The following is a 17013-nucleotide window of genomic DNA, read 5'->3' as shown; positions in this document are numbered from 1 at the left end:
AAACATGGGTCTGGGAACTGAAAAAAAAAATAGGAGACACAACAGCAACTTTCATTTTGATGCATGTAAGTTATTTCCAAAAACTCTGGGACGGAGGCTCTGCAAATATGAAGTACAAATTTAAAGAAAAGATGTGTAGAGTTTTGTGAGAAGACCAAAAAATTGCAATTCAGTAGTAAGTTTTCAGTTAAGAACTTTTTAAGACTTTTTAAAAAATACAGTTTGTGGGAACAGAAAATTCTTTTAGAGACTTGAAAAATCTGTGTGAGAGAGAGCAGCATTTTCTGTTATAAAAAATGTTTTACTTTATTGTAAAATACATGTATTTTACATGTATTTTACAATAAAGTAAAACATTTTTTATAAACAGGACAGCCAATTTCTCCTTAGGGCCTTCAGTAAAATCAAAATCCTAGCTAAGGCTACTTTTAGGGAGAGAAATGTTGTTCCACTGTGGAATTTCAGATAAAACACCACTGCTTCTGAAGGACTCCAAAGTACTAATCTCAATCCCATTACATAAAGCCTCATGTAACTGAATTTAAACTCCAGCCATACTTTTTATTGACAACAGTAGTCAACAGAGATGCCCTTACGTACTGCCTGTATATGGGCTGTAGAACCCATGTACAGCAATACTTCAAACCCCTTTACAATATCCAGTTCTGGAGGCACAGAGTGCTCCTGAGAGGCAGATGTTTTAGTCACCGTTTTGCCAAGACAGACCCTTGGGCACAGACATCAGCAGCCTTATCTCATGAGCCGCCTCAGCACGGCCGAAGGCTGGGAGCTGGCTGTGCCAGCACCTCTGAACCTCCCCCCAGCTGCTGGCCTCCCTGCCAACCACTTCAGCATGCAATGAACCCATGCATGCTGCTGACAGCCATGTTTCAGGGTCATCCACTCCTTTCCAGGGCCAGCCTGAGCCCTGGCTGGGGAGGATCCCAGGGGAGAAGCTAGGCAGGGCCACGTGCCCTCATGAGACATCACAGCTATGTTTACTTGCCACACAGAGTCCCTGCATTATGTGTCTGGCCCAGCAGCTTCCATCTCTCTCACGGGTTGGTGACATGACCTCATGTAACCAGCGCTGGGAGTACAGTGGCCTGGACTTCTTCCTGGGGACATCTGACTTCACATACCACAGGGGGAAGCAAACTCGGGCAGCCTGCGAGAAGAGCGGGGATACAGGCTGCTGGGTCTTGGGATCACTCGAAGTTTCAGGTTCTTCCAGAGACTGGAAGCTCAGGGGAGTCACTGAGCCTTAATTCACACAGCACAGGTTCAGCTGACAGAAACACAGCCGCTGCAGGCTTCCAGCCGTCTCACTCAGGTAACCCTACCACCAATCAAGACCACAGCCTTTGAAACGCTACCCTCACCCAGCTTAGGCAAGCAGTGGTCCCTGAGATTCAAAACAGCCCCACAGCAGGGCGACTGCAGGCTGTCCTGGGGCAGACACAGCCTACGGTACCTTCATATACACACGCAGACCTCCGGGAACATCTCTTCCCTCCCTGTTCTGCATGTGCTCACAGGCAGGCAAGATCAGACACAGCGTGAACAGGCTTCCTCCTCCTTACAGATTCTTTTTCACGCCGCTTATGACAAGCTGGGGAACCGAAATAGCGTTTCATTTGTGAAGGGGAGCCCGGCAGCCCTCTCTTCTAAACAGCAGGAGCCAGCACGGAGCGGCCCTGCCGAAGTGCCCCCTCGATGGGCCCAGCGACGTCACCCCCCAGGGCCAGGGCAGCGCAAGGACCCAGCACGCCTCAGGGTGCCCCAGCATGGCACCCCTGGAGGGGAAGGGCGCTGGCCGGAGCGTGATGGTCTCGATACGTAATTTGTACCATTCTCTCCCCCGATCGCTGCTGTTTCAGGGGCCCCTCACGCGCTGCCGCCGCGTCCGGCGGCCAGAGCCGCGACAGGCCGCGACAGGCCGCTCCGGGAGGCGCCGCCTTTATTGTCACGACAGCGGCCGCGAAGGTGCCCGGCAAAGGGGAGCCGGGGCGCCCGCAGCCCCGCGGGGCCCGGCGGAGGGAGGATAACGGGGCCTCTCCATCCTTTAGCCCCCCCCGCGGGGGCGGGTCGTGAGCTGTCCGCCGGGCAGTGCTGCTCCCGGGCCGCCCTGGACAGCTCCCGGCAGCGGCCCCGCGCCCATGCCCACGGAACGGGACGGGCCGCCGCCGCCCCTCGCCCCTCGCCGCCGCCGCCCGCGCCGCCTCACCTGCCGCTGCCGCTGCCCGCGCGTCCATGCCGCCGGGTGGCCGCTCGCGGGACCCGACCCGGCCGCCGCGGTGCTGACCCGCCGCCGGGAACGCCGCCGCCACGGTGCCGTGTTGCCGCACGGGCGGGTGGGGCGGTGCGCCCCGCGGGCGGGGCTGCCCCGCTTCCGCCCCGCCGCCGCCGCCGCCCGCTCGGGAGGGCGCCGGAAGCCGCGCGCCTCCCGGAAGTGGTTCATCCGCAGCGGCCCCGCCCGCCGCCATGGCGCCGACGTCTCGTTCCCGCAGCCCGCCGGCCGCCAGCCCCGAGCGCCGCGGCCGCAGGTCCCGGTCCCGGTCCCGGTCCCGGTCCCGGTCCCGCGAGCGCAACGGGCTGAAGCGCCCGAGCCACCGACGGAGCCGCAGCTGGTCCCGCTCCCGGGAGCGCACGCCCGGCGGGCAGCGCTCGGCCGCGCACCACAGCCACCACCACAGCAAGGCCTGGCCCGAGTACTACGAGAAGGAGAAGGAGGAGATCCTGCGGCAGAGGCGAGCGCCGGCCCCGGGCTGCCCCTGCCCGCAGCCTGCTGTAGGGCCTGCTATGCCGGCCCCTCCCCTCCGCTCGGGGGGACCGGCTCTCCCGGGGACAGGGGGGCAGGGAGCCGGGTCAGGGGAGGGGCTGACAGAGCCCGTTTCCGTACGGCCCTCTCACGGCCCGGCGCTGCTCTCCCGCCGCGTTGCCCGGCGCTTTATGCCCCTTCGGCCTTTCCTTGCGGCAAGCATCCCCTGAGGCGTTCCCCGTGGTCGGGCTGGGTGGGGAAGCCCGGGAGGTCGCTGACACCCGTTCCCTCCTCTGCAGTGTGAGGAGGCCGCTGGTCGTTTCTGCTCCTTACTATAGCTGCTTTAAGCCATTAGGAACGCTAACAGATAGCAGAGACAAAACGTTTGTTTGCTGGGCTTCACTGAAGGTGTTTTCCATGACAGGAGACTCAATGAGAGAGAGAGAATTGGAGAACTGGGAGCTCCAGAAGTCTGGGGACTGTCACCAAAGGTTCCTGACCCCGAGTAAGGCATATTCTGTCTTCTTTCTGTCTGGCTTTAATTTACAAAGATGTTCTATGCCTACACTAGTTCCTTTGCCACGATTCATGTTGTGACACTTCATTTCTGAATCAGTTTCATGAGATTATTACTTTATTTTTTTCCCCCAACATTAATTGATGTGTTGGAGTCATGGAAGGTGTGATTTATTGTGTGGTTCTGCAAGCAGTTCACATGCTGCAGTTCAGCTGTTTAATGGTTTATTCTATTGCAAGTGTTGACTCAAGACCTGCAAGCCTGTGTTTGTCCATATGTGCACCTTTGATCTGGAATGCTGTGCAACAGACTTTAACTTGTGTTTTGGTTCAGTTCCGATGAGCATACGCCGGTAGAAGATGAAGAGGCAAAATCCAAGAGTAGCTCTTCAGATTCCAGCTCAGAAGGTACGTTGTTGTGCTGACACAGCTTGTTTTGAAAGCGAGAGGCAGCCAAAATCTACACCCCACTGCTGTTGCTTGCAGGAGGGTCGCTGACTTTGATAGGTGGAAGTGAGTGTGGTGGGCTCCACCTCAAGGGGGAGCGTGTCTTTGGGAAGGTGGGGGGATGATGCATAGGGAGCTAGGTGACTGCTGTCCTCTGATGTTACCTTTTGAAAACTTCCTAGAGGAAAAAAAGAAAAAGAAGAAGAAAAGAAAGAAGAAAAAGAGGAAGGCATCCAAAAGGAAACGCAGAAAGCACTCTGAGGACAGCGACAGCGAGTCAGAGTCTGAGCAGAACTCCAGTGGTAAGGAAAGGGTTTTGACTAATGTGCATGATGGGAGAGCTCTCCTCCTGCTCACTGGCTCTTGTTACCCACTTGCAGTGTTCTGAGGTTACAGAGCTGCAGCATCAAGGCAGTTTTTCTTCTACCATCTTGCTGGGTTTGCAGGGCCTCTTTCCTGAGCACCTGCGGTCTGGCCTGAGGAAAGAGGATTTCTGAGTGTAGCAGCCATTGGGTGTCTCATGCCAGAGAGATGTTCGATATGTTCTCTTATGAAACAGGACTGCAGATAGCTTTCTACTGACAGTTTCTCAGTATTATTTGGTATGTAAACAAACCACATCTGAGAAGCTGTGGACTGTTCTGGTGGAAGCAGTTGGTTAGTCCCTGTGCAGTTAGCTCCTTACAGCTAATACCTTTTTGATAATATATTTACTTTATTTTTTTTTCAGATGAAGAGAAAAAGAAAAGCAAGAAGAAGAAAAAGAAGAACAGAAAGTAAGTTTCCAGGTAGTCAGGTGTAATTCTACGTGCTGTTGACTAGAGGGCAGCAACACTTCCTTAGCAGGTAGTGGGGAAGACTGAGCACTCCTGTAATTAGGGCTGTAAATGCTGTCAAATAATCGTGGTTTGATGGATTTCCTATAAATCTACAGAACCATGTGGCACAGAGGACTTCTGCAAACGCAGGGAGCCACTTTCTAGTGCTGTAGGCAAGGCATAGCAGTGTGCATATTGTCTTTGCTTTGCTGTAAGCTGTTTTCTGTGCAGCAGCAGTCTGTGTGCAGGCAGCTGGTCTTTCCATGTGTGGAAGTTGCCTTGAGAAGCTGATGCCTATAATTCCAAGCACTTTCTTTCCCTTGCATTTTGCTAAATAGCATGTCTGTCTGTGACACAGGAAGAAGGTCAAGAAAAGGAAAACTAAGAGGAGCAGGAAGGAATCCAGCGATTCAAGTAGTGAAGATTCTGATGATGAGACATTTCAAGGAGAAGATCTCTGGATTGAGAGATCAAGTAAGTTCACCTGACTCTAAGCTGGGATTGAAACCTTTTGGTGTCCCTTTTTGTGAACTCTTTGTTAGTTGTGGCTGACCTGTGTAACTCTTCTGAGAACAAAGAACAATGGACACCATGTTAATCTTCCTCATTATTTGATTGTGGTAGAAAATACAGAAGCTGACAGCTTGATTGGACCAGAAGCTCCGAAAACTCACGCGTCTCAGGATGACAGGCCTTTGAAGTGAGTACTCAGCTCCAATGGGTCTGTGATCAAATGAAGTAAACCAAGCCTGAAGGCTACTGTTCAGGAGGGATGTTGTAACAATGTGGCATGCCTCAGAGAAATGCTGCACCAGAAGCTCCCAGGCAGAAGTGGTAGTGCTGCTAGCTGTTACCCTGGCCTGCATTCAGGTAGAAAAGTCTGACTTGTGCTTTTTAGCCTCAATTCCTAGAAAATCAGTTGTAAGACGCTCTTACTCTAATGCTCTGTGGTGGTGTAGATACTTTTTAGTGTCTTCATTAATGTTTAATCAGAATGGATTCAACTGCTAATTTCAGTTGTTACTAGTATTAGCAGCAAGGAAGAAACAGGCCAATATGTGAGGAAGTGTAAGAAAGTGCATTGAAATGCAGCTGCAGCAAGTAGTGAGCAGGGAAGCTGGATGTTTAGCTCAGGCTGTCTATTTGAGACTGATTGAAATCCATGTTTGTTTGTTTTTTTTAAGCTATGGACATGCCCTCTTGCCTGGTGAAGGTGCAGCAATGGCAGAGTACGTGAAAGCAGGAAAACGTATCCCCAGGAGAGGTGAAATCGGCTTGACCAGCGAAGAGATCGCATCATTTGAGAGCTCTGGCTATGTCATGAGTGGTAGCAGGTATGGTTTTGATGATGATAATGATTCAGCAAAATTTTCAAGGGCTGCTTCCTCTGTTGGCTGGTTCCAGCTTGAGCTGAAAGCACCGAGGAGGTGCTCTGTGTGCTTGTAACAATATACACTAAACACCCCATTGCTACAGGTAGATGGTGAGTTTTTTAGGGATGTTTTCACCTAAAGAGCACAAATTCTTTCCAGGTAATACAATTCTAGTTACCTTGTATTTCAAATGAGGAGAGGCTTTGTGACTCAAAGGTGGTGTGTTTGGGCAGCAGTGGTGATGTGCTGGCTCTTCAGTAGGAGACAGATGGGAATGTGAGAGGTTGGCTGCACTTTTCTCTGTGTCCAACAGGAATTTCACTGAAATTTGGGTAAGCCAGCAGCTGGCACCCTGGGGATAGGCAGGCCTCCAGCTGCCTGCCTGAGAGCAGACATCTCCAGCAGCCGGTTTCTTGCACTGCCACGCTCCTTCCTGGGAAAGTTTGTGTGTGTGTTGGATTCTCTAGTGTAGGTGTCTTTAGAAGCCACTCAGATCACTCTGGCCAGTTGGTGGGTGGCAGCTGTGGCAGGGCATTATTCCCTCTGCCCCTGCTGCTGTTCACAATGCTCCTCCCCTCCACAGACACCGACGGATGGAAGCCGTGCGCCTGCGTAAAGAGAACCAGATTTACAGCGCGGATGAGAAGAGAGCTCTGGCATCCTTCAACCAGGAGGAGAGGAGGAAGAGAGAGAACAAGATCCTTGCAAGCTTTCGAGAGATGGTCTACAGAAAGACTAAGGGCAAAGAGGAAAAGTAGTTCTTCCTGTGAACAGTACACCAGAGATCCCACCAGGCAGCAGCTAACCTGTTCCAGACATGATTTGAAAAAAGCTGCAAGTGCTGCAGTGCCTTTCACCCAACAGGGCCCAGCCTCAGGAGAGGACTACTGGTATCAAGGACCCAGGGTTACTTTGGTCAGATTTCTGTGGGTGATTTGTTCACTGTCCACAAGGAAACCCTGTGAAGTGAAAGGCCGTGGAACAGGGAAGGCGGGAACAAGCAGATTTGCAGGTGTCTGTGTTCTGTGCTTGCTTTTAATCTGACAAGCAGGAGGATTCCATGGGAGCACTCTGCTGCTGTTTTCCATTTGTTTTGACTGTTGAGAGTAGACTGGCCACCAGACCCAAGCTAGCAAACAGCAGCAGCAGCAAGGGAGCTCCTAGGTTCCTGATTAAGACCTAAGACTGTCCACCCCAGGTAGTTTTTCACAAGTCTTTGAGATTTATTTTTTTTTTCTCAAAACATCTGAGTTTGGTTTGTGGTTCAGACTAGACTTGTAAATAAAAATGAGTTTGCTATTTTAATACAGACAAGCTTCAGTTACTTTAAAGCAAGCAAATCACAATTGGGGCATATTTACAGTGACAGGAAGACCTGATCTTCAATCCACCAGAGGTGGTGAAGAACTCAGCTGCTTGCTTCTTGTTCTCCTATGTTATACATAGGTATTGGAGCAGTGGGGTGCAGTGATGGGAACCCCTGGGTATGCCCAGGTGGTAGCAAGGCTGTGTCATTTTATTCAAACTATTTTTGTCTATGGGAGTGTTCTAGATTTAAAACCCAACTGCTGTGGTGTCTTCACTTGGTCTGTTTCAGCAGTACTACATGGCACTTCTTAAGCTCTGTACAGAGGTCTGCTCCAGGCAGTGCTTCTGTGGTGGTTATCTTCCACCCAACTGTGTATACACCCCTTAGTCTTTTTTTTTCAAATGCTTTTAAAAACAAAGTGTTTATTCTAGAGATGGGATTGTTTAGTTGTTGGGGTTTTGTTTGTTGTTTTTTTTTTTTGTTCCTCTAAATCTGTGTTGCAGCTCTGGCAGCAGAGATGTCTTGTATATTTGTATAAAGAAAATAAAAGCCCTATAATGTTTGCCCTGGAGTTCTGCATTTCACTCCTCTGTTTGCTATGCTTTAACAAGCAGGGAAGTGAGAGCCATTTGTTGTAGCAGATTTAGGATGTAGCAGAAGCAGTTTCTGGCTGTATTTTAAGTTAAAACTGCTGAACATCACTGTGATGGGTGGGGAGAAGGGCACGCTGTGGGAGCTGACTGGCTGTTGATGCAGACTGTTGCAGTCAGCAGAAGTGGGTGCAAAAACAGGAGCATTCTTCCCATCTCTCTGGATATCACTAGTACTTATCATTGCAGGTGCATCCCTGATGGTAGTTTTGGGGTAGTCCTCCTGATGTCACAGGCACCTGTACAGTGTCTATCACGCTGTTTAAAGTGAGGAAACTAATACTGGCCTCCAGCCCGGGTCAACCCACTGCACCACCACAGATACAAGAGTGGAACTGTGTATCTCTTTATTAGATTTAGCAGTTTACATGGATACGTGGGTTCTTCCAAATGCTGCCACCTTAGTCTATGTTCTCCAGACCCTGGAAAGGAAAGAGCAACAGCTGTATCTGCACCGTTCTCATCACCGCCCCGCAGGAGGGCGTAGCTGAGAAGGCAGAGCTTGCAGTACCCGACCCCCAGGGTGAAAAGGGCGCTGTACACCTCACAGAGCAGCTGCTGGCAGAGAGCGAGCGGCGCCCAGCACAGAGCTCAGGGCTGGGGGGAGCGGCACAGGGCTCCCGCTTCCCTCCCCGCGCTGCCGGCCCGGGCCCCGAGCACCACCTGCCTTGGACACGTAGTACTTGTTGACCCCCGACACACGCCGGTCTCTTTCCATCAGGGTCCACTGGATGGGGTAGCGGGCGACCCTCTTCTCCTGCGGGATACACGGCGCTGCCCGTTCAGGCCCCAGGGACGAGAGATGGCGGAGGGGAAGGGGGGCCCCGAGAGGGAAGGGGTCGCGGAGGGAAGGGGCCGCGGCAGGGAAGGGATGGCGGAGGGAAGAAGGGAGCTGGGGCCAAGGGGACTCCGGCAGGTCGGGCAGGGCCGCCGGCGAGAGCGGTGCGGGGGCGGGGGGGGGGGGGGGGGGGGGAGGCGTGGGGGGCCCGGCCGCCCCGCCCCGCGCTCACCTTGCCGCCGTTGCACCAGCGGTTTATGTAGAGGGTGGAGAGGCCGGGGATGCTGAGGCAGACGCCCATGATGGCCATGCCGGGCAGGATCTCGTACCACATCTCGCTGCCCTCGCCGCCGCCCCGGGCTCGCTGCGGGCACTCCCGGCCCACCCCGCGCGCCTTCCCGGCCTGCCCCGCGCCGCCGTCACTACCGAGGCAGGCCCGGAAGGGAGGGGGGAGCGGCAGCGCCGCCGGGAGCGCTGCGCCTCGGTAACGCCCGGACAGCGGCCGAGGCCGAGGCCGGGGCCGCCTGCCGGCCAGCCCCGGAGGCTGACACCGCCGCCGGGTGCGGTCCGCACCGGGCTGCGCGGGCCCCGCCGGGGGGCATGCCGGGAGCTGTAGTCCGGCGGGGCCCGGGGCGTGCCGGGAGCCGTAGTCCGGCGGGGCCGCGGCGGGGAGGCCTGGGCCGAGGGCGCGGCTCGTGGCCCTTTAAGGCGCAGTCGCGCGAGAGGCGCGGCGGCCAATGGGCGCGCGGGGGCGCGCGGCGCTGTCCCGCGGCCCGGGATGAAGGAGGACAAGGAAAACGCCAGGCCCAAGGAGCGGCGCGGGCCCGCCGGCGGCCCGGGGGCCCTGCTGGGGACGGGGGCCGCCGCCGGCGCGGATGGCAGGGCCGGCGGCGCCGAGCTCGACCGCCTCGAGCGGCCCAAGGACAAGAAGGAGACGCTCAGCAAGGTGGGGCCTGCGCGCCGCTTGGGGCAGCCCCCCCGGCCCGGCCCGGGCGCCGTAACGGGCCTCGCGCCGCGGGGGCGGCCGCCGCTCAGGCGGGCTGGGGCCGCCCGGGGCGGGAGGGACGGGGACGGGGCGGTGGGGGCGGCGGCAGCGGCCGCTTCCCCGGCGTCGCGGGCCGCCCTAACCGCCTCGCCGTGCCGCAGGTGGTGATCCGCCGGCTGCCGCCCAGCCTGACGAAGGAGCAGCTGGAGGAGCACCTCCAGCCCCTGCCCGAGCACGACTACTTCGAGTTCTTCGCCAACGACTCCAGGTACGGCCGCCGGGCCCCGCCCGGGCGGCTCCCGAGAGCCGCCGCTGCCGCCAGCCGGGCCCCGGGAAGTGCCGCCGCCTGCTCAGCGTTGCTCTCTGCCTTGTCTTTCTGCAGCTTGTACCCTCACATGTTCTCGAGAGCCTACATCAACTTCAAAAACCAGGAAGACATAGTCCTCTTCAGGGATCGCTTTGACGGCTATGTTTTTGTTGATCACAAAGGCAAGTGAGCAGCCCTTGGCTGCGTGTTTGCATCTCTCCTGCTGTGTGCAGCGTGCCAGTTGGGTTTTGGAGTGACTGATGGGAGCTGTGCAGCGTGCTGCTTCAGATTTGTGTGGGTTTAGTGCTTTAAATGGGGTGTCTAATGTATGGTTGAAACCAATTTGAATTGGTTTTATGTATTACACATAAACCCCAGTTTAGTTCACAGCAGTGGTATCCATGTAAGAGCCGTTGCTGTGTTACTGAGGTCATATCTTACACCGTCATACCTGAGTTTAAAGTCTGAAAAGTGAAAGTGGGTGGTGTCGCTGTCCAAACTAAAGGAAGCTGAGGTTAGTAACCACCCTCTGCTCTTCCCCTTGCCTGTTCAGTATGCTTCTCATGGTGTCACTTGGGGTTTTTTGTTCAGTTCTTAATTCAGACTGCAGTTTGTTCCAGTTTACAGCTGAGTGACCCATCTCTGTTCAGAAAAACAAACAGCTTGTTCCTTGTGGTCTTAAGTTGTGAAAGCAACTGCTTGCTGGAGACATGACTCTGTAGGGAGCGAATGGTTTAGTTCATTGGCTAAATGATTTAGTCACCTCTTCTCTTTTTTCTGAAGTCATGTTAGGTATTTCAGTCCATCTCAGGATTTTCAGTTTTTCATTTCAAAAGGGTGCACTGGAAGTTGTTAGTCTCTCATTGATGGACCTTGAACTTGTGTGTTTTGCAGCATCTTTAGCAGGGGTCTTCCTGTTGGCTTTAGTAGGCTAGTGGTTCAAGTGCCTGTGTTTTACCTTTCACCCAGCCAGGTGTTTTGTGTGACAGAAAGCTCAGTCACAAGATAGTCCTTGTGTAGAAGGGTTGCATGACAGGGTTCTGATAACACCAGGATCTCCTAAGCTGGTTTGCAGTGTAACAGAACACTGTACTTACCATATCCAACAGCAATATTGGGTTTATGCAGCCATGAATGTAGCATTCTTGTCAGAAGATAAAGCTTTGAAGCCTGCCTGAAATGTGTTGCATTCTACTGTATCTTGCCAAAAAGTCAAGATTTGCATTGGCTGCATTAACTGAAAAAGTTCTCTTCTGGTCACATGATGAGTGTAGCCTGTAGCATGAGGATGTTACGTGTAGCTGAGGTGACTGAACTGAGAGTTATGGGCTGTCTTAAATCCAGCCTTTCCTTGTTCTGAGTCTGTGAATTTGCTGTTTTGTTAAGAGTGAGAGTGTTTAAGCCATGAATTCTGCTGTCTGGTGTTTTGGTGTGGGTTTTTTAATTAAATGGGTTTTAAAATACAGGATTGCTTTTTATGCTGTCAAAGTAGTCTCTTCTAGTACTCCATTATTTCTTGTGAGGCTTATTTTCCTGCTTCAGATATGGACGATACAATCTAATGCATTTTTTCCCCTCTCCTCTTTACAGGTCAGGAATATGCTGCCATAGTTGAGTTTGCACCCTTCCAGAAAGCTGCAAAAAAGAAGAGTAAGAAAAAGGATGCCAAAACTGGAACTATTGAAGATGGTATAACAGCTAATTTCTTCTGTAGCCTTGAAAGTCCTAGCAGTGATTACAGTACCATGTCTTTCAGGGCCACTGTAGTTTGTCATCAGTAGAATATTTGCTTAATCATATCTGAATCTTATTAGTGCTGCTTTGACAGCTGCAAATCTATTAAATCTGATTGTCCTAGACAGACATAATGCAGCAGCTCCCTTGAGAGCTGCCAGCTTCTGAGAAGGTGACATAAGCAACACAATTTACGCAGATCTAACCCAGATTTCCAGCAGTTCACACTGCAGATTCTTTTTATGCTACAGTATATGTATTCTTCTCTTTTCTCTTTTTTCTGTCCCCTCTCCTGTAGATCCAGAGTACAAGAAGTTTTTGGAAAGCTACAGTGCAGATGATGAAAAATTAACCTCCACTCCTGAAACTTTGTTGGAGGAAATAGAAGCACGAAACAAAGAGCTAATAGGTATGGAAATGCATGTGCTCTAGCTGCATTTTCCTGGAACACGAAGAAATGCATGTGCTGTAGTTTGAAGCCATGATTTGTCAACCTGGAGGAGATGAAATTCTTTTGTGTGCTTGCTTGGTATTTGTTAAACCTTCAGGCTAGTGTCATTAAGTGTATTTTATTTTGTTCCCATACCCTAAGTTCTTCTCTAGTTTTAAATGTTACGTGATGACCTTCCTTCCAGCTTTAACCCCCTAGTCAGGTGTTTGTTAGCCAGCTGCCCCTGTGGAGTGGCTGTGTTTCTGTGAGATGCAGGGATGTTTAATGCAAAATGCTCTGAGTGATGATGTTCTAAGCATGCACAAATTAAGACATGTTGTGGGGTAAAATGCCACAGAAATGACCAGAATTCTCTTTTTAAAAGCATGTTACAGGTATCTCTTTCAAAGTGAGAGAATTTGGGAAGAGCCTAATGCAGACTTGAACATCCTTGTGCGGATAGGTGTGGGTATCACATTAGTGCCCTAGAGAATCCTTATAGCTGCAGCTGTTTAGGGATAGGATTGGAATGCTGTATGTGAGAGGAGATAGCCTGGCTAATCCATACAGCCTCTTCATTTCATGTAGGGTTTTGGTGTAGATATTGCAGTATTGGGTAAGGCACACTGTTTACATTTGTTTTATGTATTCTCTAGCTAAAAAGACTACTCCTTTATTGAACTTCTTGAAAAACAAACAGGTAAGACTTGTCTCCAGACTCTTCTTGCTGCAAGTACAATTTGCTGGTTAAAAGCATAAGTGTGTGTATGGCAGTGTGGTCTGTTTATGCCCTTCCTTTTGAAGGGGCTTTGCACCCTGCTTCCTTGGTAGTGTCTGGTCTGTGTGTTTGAAGCCACTCGAACCGCTGGCTCTGTAGGAATGGCAGTGCCTTGTGTGGCCAGAGCTGGGTTACATCTAGGTGCTTTCATTTTCAATGCACTTACAGCTGAGGTCTTGCTGGCTGATCTTTCTCCTAGCACACAGTATCACTTTGACTTTTAGCAATGGAGATGGGGGAGGGTTAATTAGAATTCGACAGGTAAAGGCTCAGACTAGTGGTGTATGTGTTTTATTTAAGGTATTACAAAGCAAGGCTTATGAGCAAGGGGGGAAAAGGCAATGCTGCTGTAACATGTTTGGGTTCAGAACAGTAGAGGCAACAGGATATGTATAATGGGGCAGTTTTGAAGTGCATTATTTGGTGGTTAAATGCTTTGTTGCTTTGTGGCTGGGTATCTTGTTAGATTTAAAGGGCTGTTTTCTAGTGTGGAAATAGACTGTTTCTCTTCACTTTTACACGCGCAGAGGCTGAGAGAAGAAAAGAGAGAGGAGAGGAGGAGGAGAGAATTGGAAAGAAAAAGGCAAAGAGAAGAAGAGAGAAGAAAATGGAAAGAGGAGGAGAGAAGGAAGAGAAAAGAAGCAGAAAAAATGAAGAAGGTAGACAGATGCCCAGAAAAAGAGAGAGACAGATCAAAAGAAGAACCAAAGATTAAGGTCTAGAACAGTTCTTTATTATAAACTGTTACACTCCCTTTCCCCTATCATTTGTATATCAGTCTCTTAAAATGTGCTTTGAGTATTGTGCAAAGAATCATATGAGTTTGGTGTTAGTAAATTGCCACTCTTTTGTAATATGGAATATTAGGCATTGTAAAGGTTAACACGCTGTAATGCTTGGTAGCAATATTTAAAGTTTCTGTCATGTGACTGTTGTACATGCTGTGGTAAACAGAATTGTGAATTCACCATGGAATGGAGACTATTTTTAAGCTTTCTAAAATGGCCTGTTTCAGGAGAAAAATCCTAGTCCTCTGTGTGGATTATGCTTACTCATACACTCCAGCTTGTAGAGATCCTACCGTTTGAGTAATGTTCCTCTAATGTTTATGTCTTACTGAACCACGGGTCCTTTGATGCAATTTCGGTGTTGTGCCAGACAATATGTATTAGAGTGAGCTTTTTAGTTGAGACTTCTGTTTTCTTTGTAGCTACTTAAGAAGCCTGAAAAAGATGAAAAAGACTTGGAGAAAAAAGAAAAATCCAAGAAACTGGAAAAAGAGACTCTGAGGGAGGAAAAAAATGCGAGTAGTGCATCTGCCAAACGATCTGATGGGGAGACAAAAGAAGAGAAGGCAAAAAAGTATTCTAGTACTTGCTATAAATATATATATGTATATATAACCTGTTTCCTGATCGTACTGAAGCTTAGACTGCTCTGCTGTGACCGTGTTTTGAAATTCCTTTCCAATTATCTTTCTGATGTAAGGCGTGGGATGTGTACTCTGTGGCAGCTGCACATCCCCTGGTTACAGAAAGCTGTGTGAATTACCTGGCAATTCCTCACTAGCAGACATGCTGATATGTTTTGCAACTGTCTATAGGAACTCAGCAAAAGAAGCCCAGGTGTAGGTGACCTGCAACAGGCTGTGAGCACTGTCCTTGCAATGAGAGTTATAACCGTGGCAAGAGGAGACATGTACTCTGCTTACTAGTCCTTTTAAGTCTTGTAAGAGGTCAGAGTGGAAAGGGTAATTGTCAACAGCTCCATGATCTGTAAGAGGTTCAGTTCTGCCATGTGAGAAGGGTGAGGCAGAGAAGCTCAGGTGTTTTCCAAAGCCAGAGGGGACTCAGCCAGCTGTGTGAGTGGAAGGCTAGGCAATGCTTGCAGCCAGTGTCATCTCTGGGTATCGTGCATGACTCAGGTTATTACAGCTTCCTGAAAGCTCCCTAGAACCTACCAGTGTGTCGTCTTCGTATTGCAGATTTGCACCAGTATTACATTGATCTCCCAGCTCTGTTTGATGAATCTTTTGAGCTTAATTTTCAGTTTTGTTTTCATACAGATCAGAAGATGAGTGTGTAAAGGACTACAGGGACCGAGATAGAGATTTTGAAAGAGACAGAGAATATGAGAGAGCACAGAGGGAGAAACTGAGACGCCAAGAAGAGGAGCGTCGGAGGCAAAAGGAGCGCTTTGAGAAGGAGAAGGTTTTTAGAAGAAAAGAGGAAGAGGTGAAAAAGGAGAGAGACTTACTCAGAGAAAAGGGAAAGAAAAGTGATCTTACAGACTTTACCAGCAGCACGGACAAATCTGAGAAAGCAACCAAAGACGATAAGAAAGAAGACACAATTAAGAGGGATCGGATCAGAAATAAGGTGCTGGATTTCTTTGAATTCCTGTGTTGATTCATAGGGATCAGTTTGTGGGGTTTAGGATAAAAGCACTTTAGGGAAAGAACCACATGGTTTCTGTGCTGAAACTCATCCCTGTTCTAGTAACCAACTCTGCCATTGCTAGGAAGTTTGCCCCTTTTGTCTACTAAACTCTGATATTTCTTGTTGCTGTATAGGAATTAAGCCAATGTACCATGGGCTACATTGTAAAGACCCTGCTTCCTCTTCATTTATTGTCTTAGGCCATGGGCTGTATCTTTAAGGTGTCAGTAGAGCATCAGTAATCTGCCTGTATCTCTGCTGATACTATACATGCCTGAAAATACGTTTTGAAGTGGGAACATGGTTGAAGAGGTTCTTCCAAAGCAGGGCCAAGACTGCTGTGTGCAGAGTATGACAGCAAATCTCCCATAGACTCAAAAAATAATGTCTTGAGTTTAGTTTTATATACTCTGCAAATCTTTTTGCAGCATCAGTATGTGAGTTTTCCCTGTTGCCAGAGGCATTATTTGGTACAGACAAAATGTAAGGTTTTGAAGAAGCCTTGAAGTTGGCCTCTTCTCTGCAAGAGGCCAAGATGAATTTGCCTCAAGAGGAGACTTCACAGATAACTTCAGCTATGTGCAGTGTTCTTTGCTTGAACAGGGATATGTTGCCTTACAACAGAGGCAACCTTGACTCGAGGCACAAGAAGTTAAATTCCGTGGTAGAATAATGTAACTTGGAACGCCCTGAAAAGTTTGGATTTGGGCTATTTCTGATGTCACTGATGCTCTATTAGTCATGATAGCATGGGGCTGTGAAAGAGTCTGAATAGTTTTGATTTATTTCAGGATCGCCCAGCCATGCAGCTGTACCAGCCAGGAGCCCGAAGCCGAAGCAGACTGTGTCAGTATGAAGACAGTGCTGCCAAGCCCACAGATCAGGGAGTGGACAAGAAACAAGAGAGTGAGGCCAGTAATATGAAGGAAGAGGAGTGACGAGCATGCAAGCCTTAGTGTTCTGACTGTCTGTGCAGCCAAAGAGCATGTACTACGCAATCCAGAAGTGCCTTCGAAGCGAAGAAGGAACAGAGGAAGGAAAGGGGGCATTGTGCTGTTGGATGTTTCTGGTTAAAGAACCTCAGTTGTAGATTCGGAATTTGAAATGTGTTCTCATTGTATTTTCAATTATTGGAATTTTTCTTTTCCCCAGCACCCACCTACAACAGAGAAGAGAATCTTTGCAAAGTAGAAAGACTATGGCCTTAAGTGTGATAATAAACGAGTCATGTGGTCAGGAGGAGATGACACCTGCATGTACAGCCCGAGCACTGGGAGCCAGCCTTGGATGCGCTTCAGCAGGGCGAGCTTGGAGCTGCCCAGAGTTAGCACAGGCCCGGGGGTGCCGTGGGCACTGGTAGCTCAATGATGCCAGTCTAGCACCGAGACAGGTACCGGGGTTAGCGAGGGGCCGGCGCCCAGGAGCACCCCTGGCAGTGCAGTAACGCTGTGTGGGCGGGAGCGCCCTTCCCTGGGTACGGTGACTGAGTTGGAGTGTATGAATAAGCTGGCTGAGTCCTGGAATGCGTTTTGATGAAGTCTCATGTAAAGTCTGCCTCTATTGAAATGCTTATTTTTGATCAAATGTAGCTGGTTTGAGCATCCTGGTTTCTTTCCAGCATCCTCCTTTCCGCCCTCCCGCCCGCCCGGCCCCGCTGCCCCGTCCCTCGCCCCCGCAGCCCGGACCGGC

At 50.3% G+C, this 17013-nt stretch overlaps 3 protein-coding genes across 3 annotated transcripts; 2 read left to right on the top strand and 1 right to left on the bottom strand.

The window, feature by feature from the left end:
• Window positions 1-2475: 2475 nt before the first annotated feature.
• On the top strand, window positions 2476-6811 carry NKAP (NFKB activating protein). The gene is made up of 9 exons (XM_084269002.1): window positions 2476-2750; window positions 3186-3266; window positions 3612-3685; window positions 3907-4026; window positions 4455-4500; window positions 4901-5016; window positions 5167-5242; window positions 5727-5876; window positions 6499-6811. The coding sequence occupies exons 1-9, from the start codon at window positions 2485-2487 to the stop codon at window positions 6671-6673; spliced, it is 1104 nt and encodes a 367-aa protein (XP_084125128.1). The 5' UTR covers window positions 2476-2484; the 3' UTR covers window positions 6674-6811.
• A 1393-nt stretch (window positions 6812-8204) lies between these two features.
• NDUFA1 (NADH:ubiquinone oxidoreductase subunit A1) lies at window positions 8205-9069 on the bottom strand. Its single transcript, XM_084269297.1, has 3 exons — window positions 8885-9069; window positions 8542-8631; window positions 8205-8296 (listed from the first exon to the last, which is right to left on the bottom strand). Exons 1-3 carry the CDS (start codon window positions 8984-8986, stop codon window positions 8276-8278), a joined length of 213 nt encoding a protein of 70 aa, XP_084125423.1. The 5' UTR covers window positions 8987-9069; the 3' UTR covers window positions 8205-8275.
• A 316-nt stretch (window positions 9070-9385) lies between these two features.
• On the top strand, window positions 9386-16927 carry UPF3B (UPF3B regulator of nonsense mediated mRNA decay). Its single transcript, XM_084269296.1, has 10 exons — window positions 9386-9598; window positions 9799-9905; window positions 10020-10126; window positions 11535-11633; window positions 11977-12087; window positions 12765-12808; window positions 13414-13602; window positions 14097-14248; window positions 14952-15264; window positions 16116-16927. Exons 1-10 carry the CDS (start codon window positions 9431-9433, stop codon window positions 16260-16262), a joined length of 1437 nt encoding a protein of 478 aa, XP_084125422.1. The 5' UTR covers window positions 9386-9430; the 3' UTR covers window positions 16263-16927.
• The last annotated feature ends 86 nt before the right edge of the window (window positions 16928-17013 follow it).

Source organism: Gallinula chloropus, assembly GCF_964237585.1.
Source record: "Gallinula chloropus genome assembly, chromosome: 11".
Taxonomy (NCBI): Eukaryota; Metazoa; Chordata; class Aves; order Gruiformes; family Rallidae; genus Gallinula; species Gallinula chloropus.
This window is presented reverse-complemented; position numbering and strand designations above follow the sequence as displayed.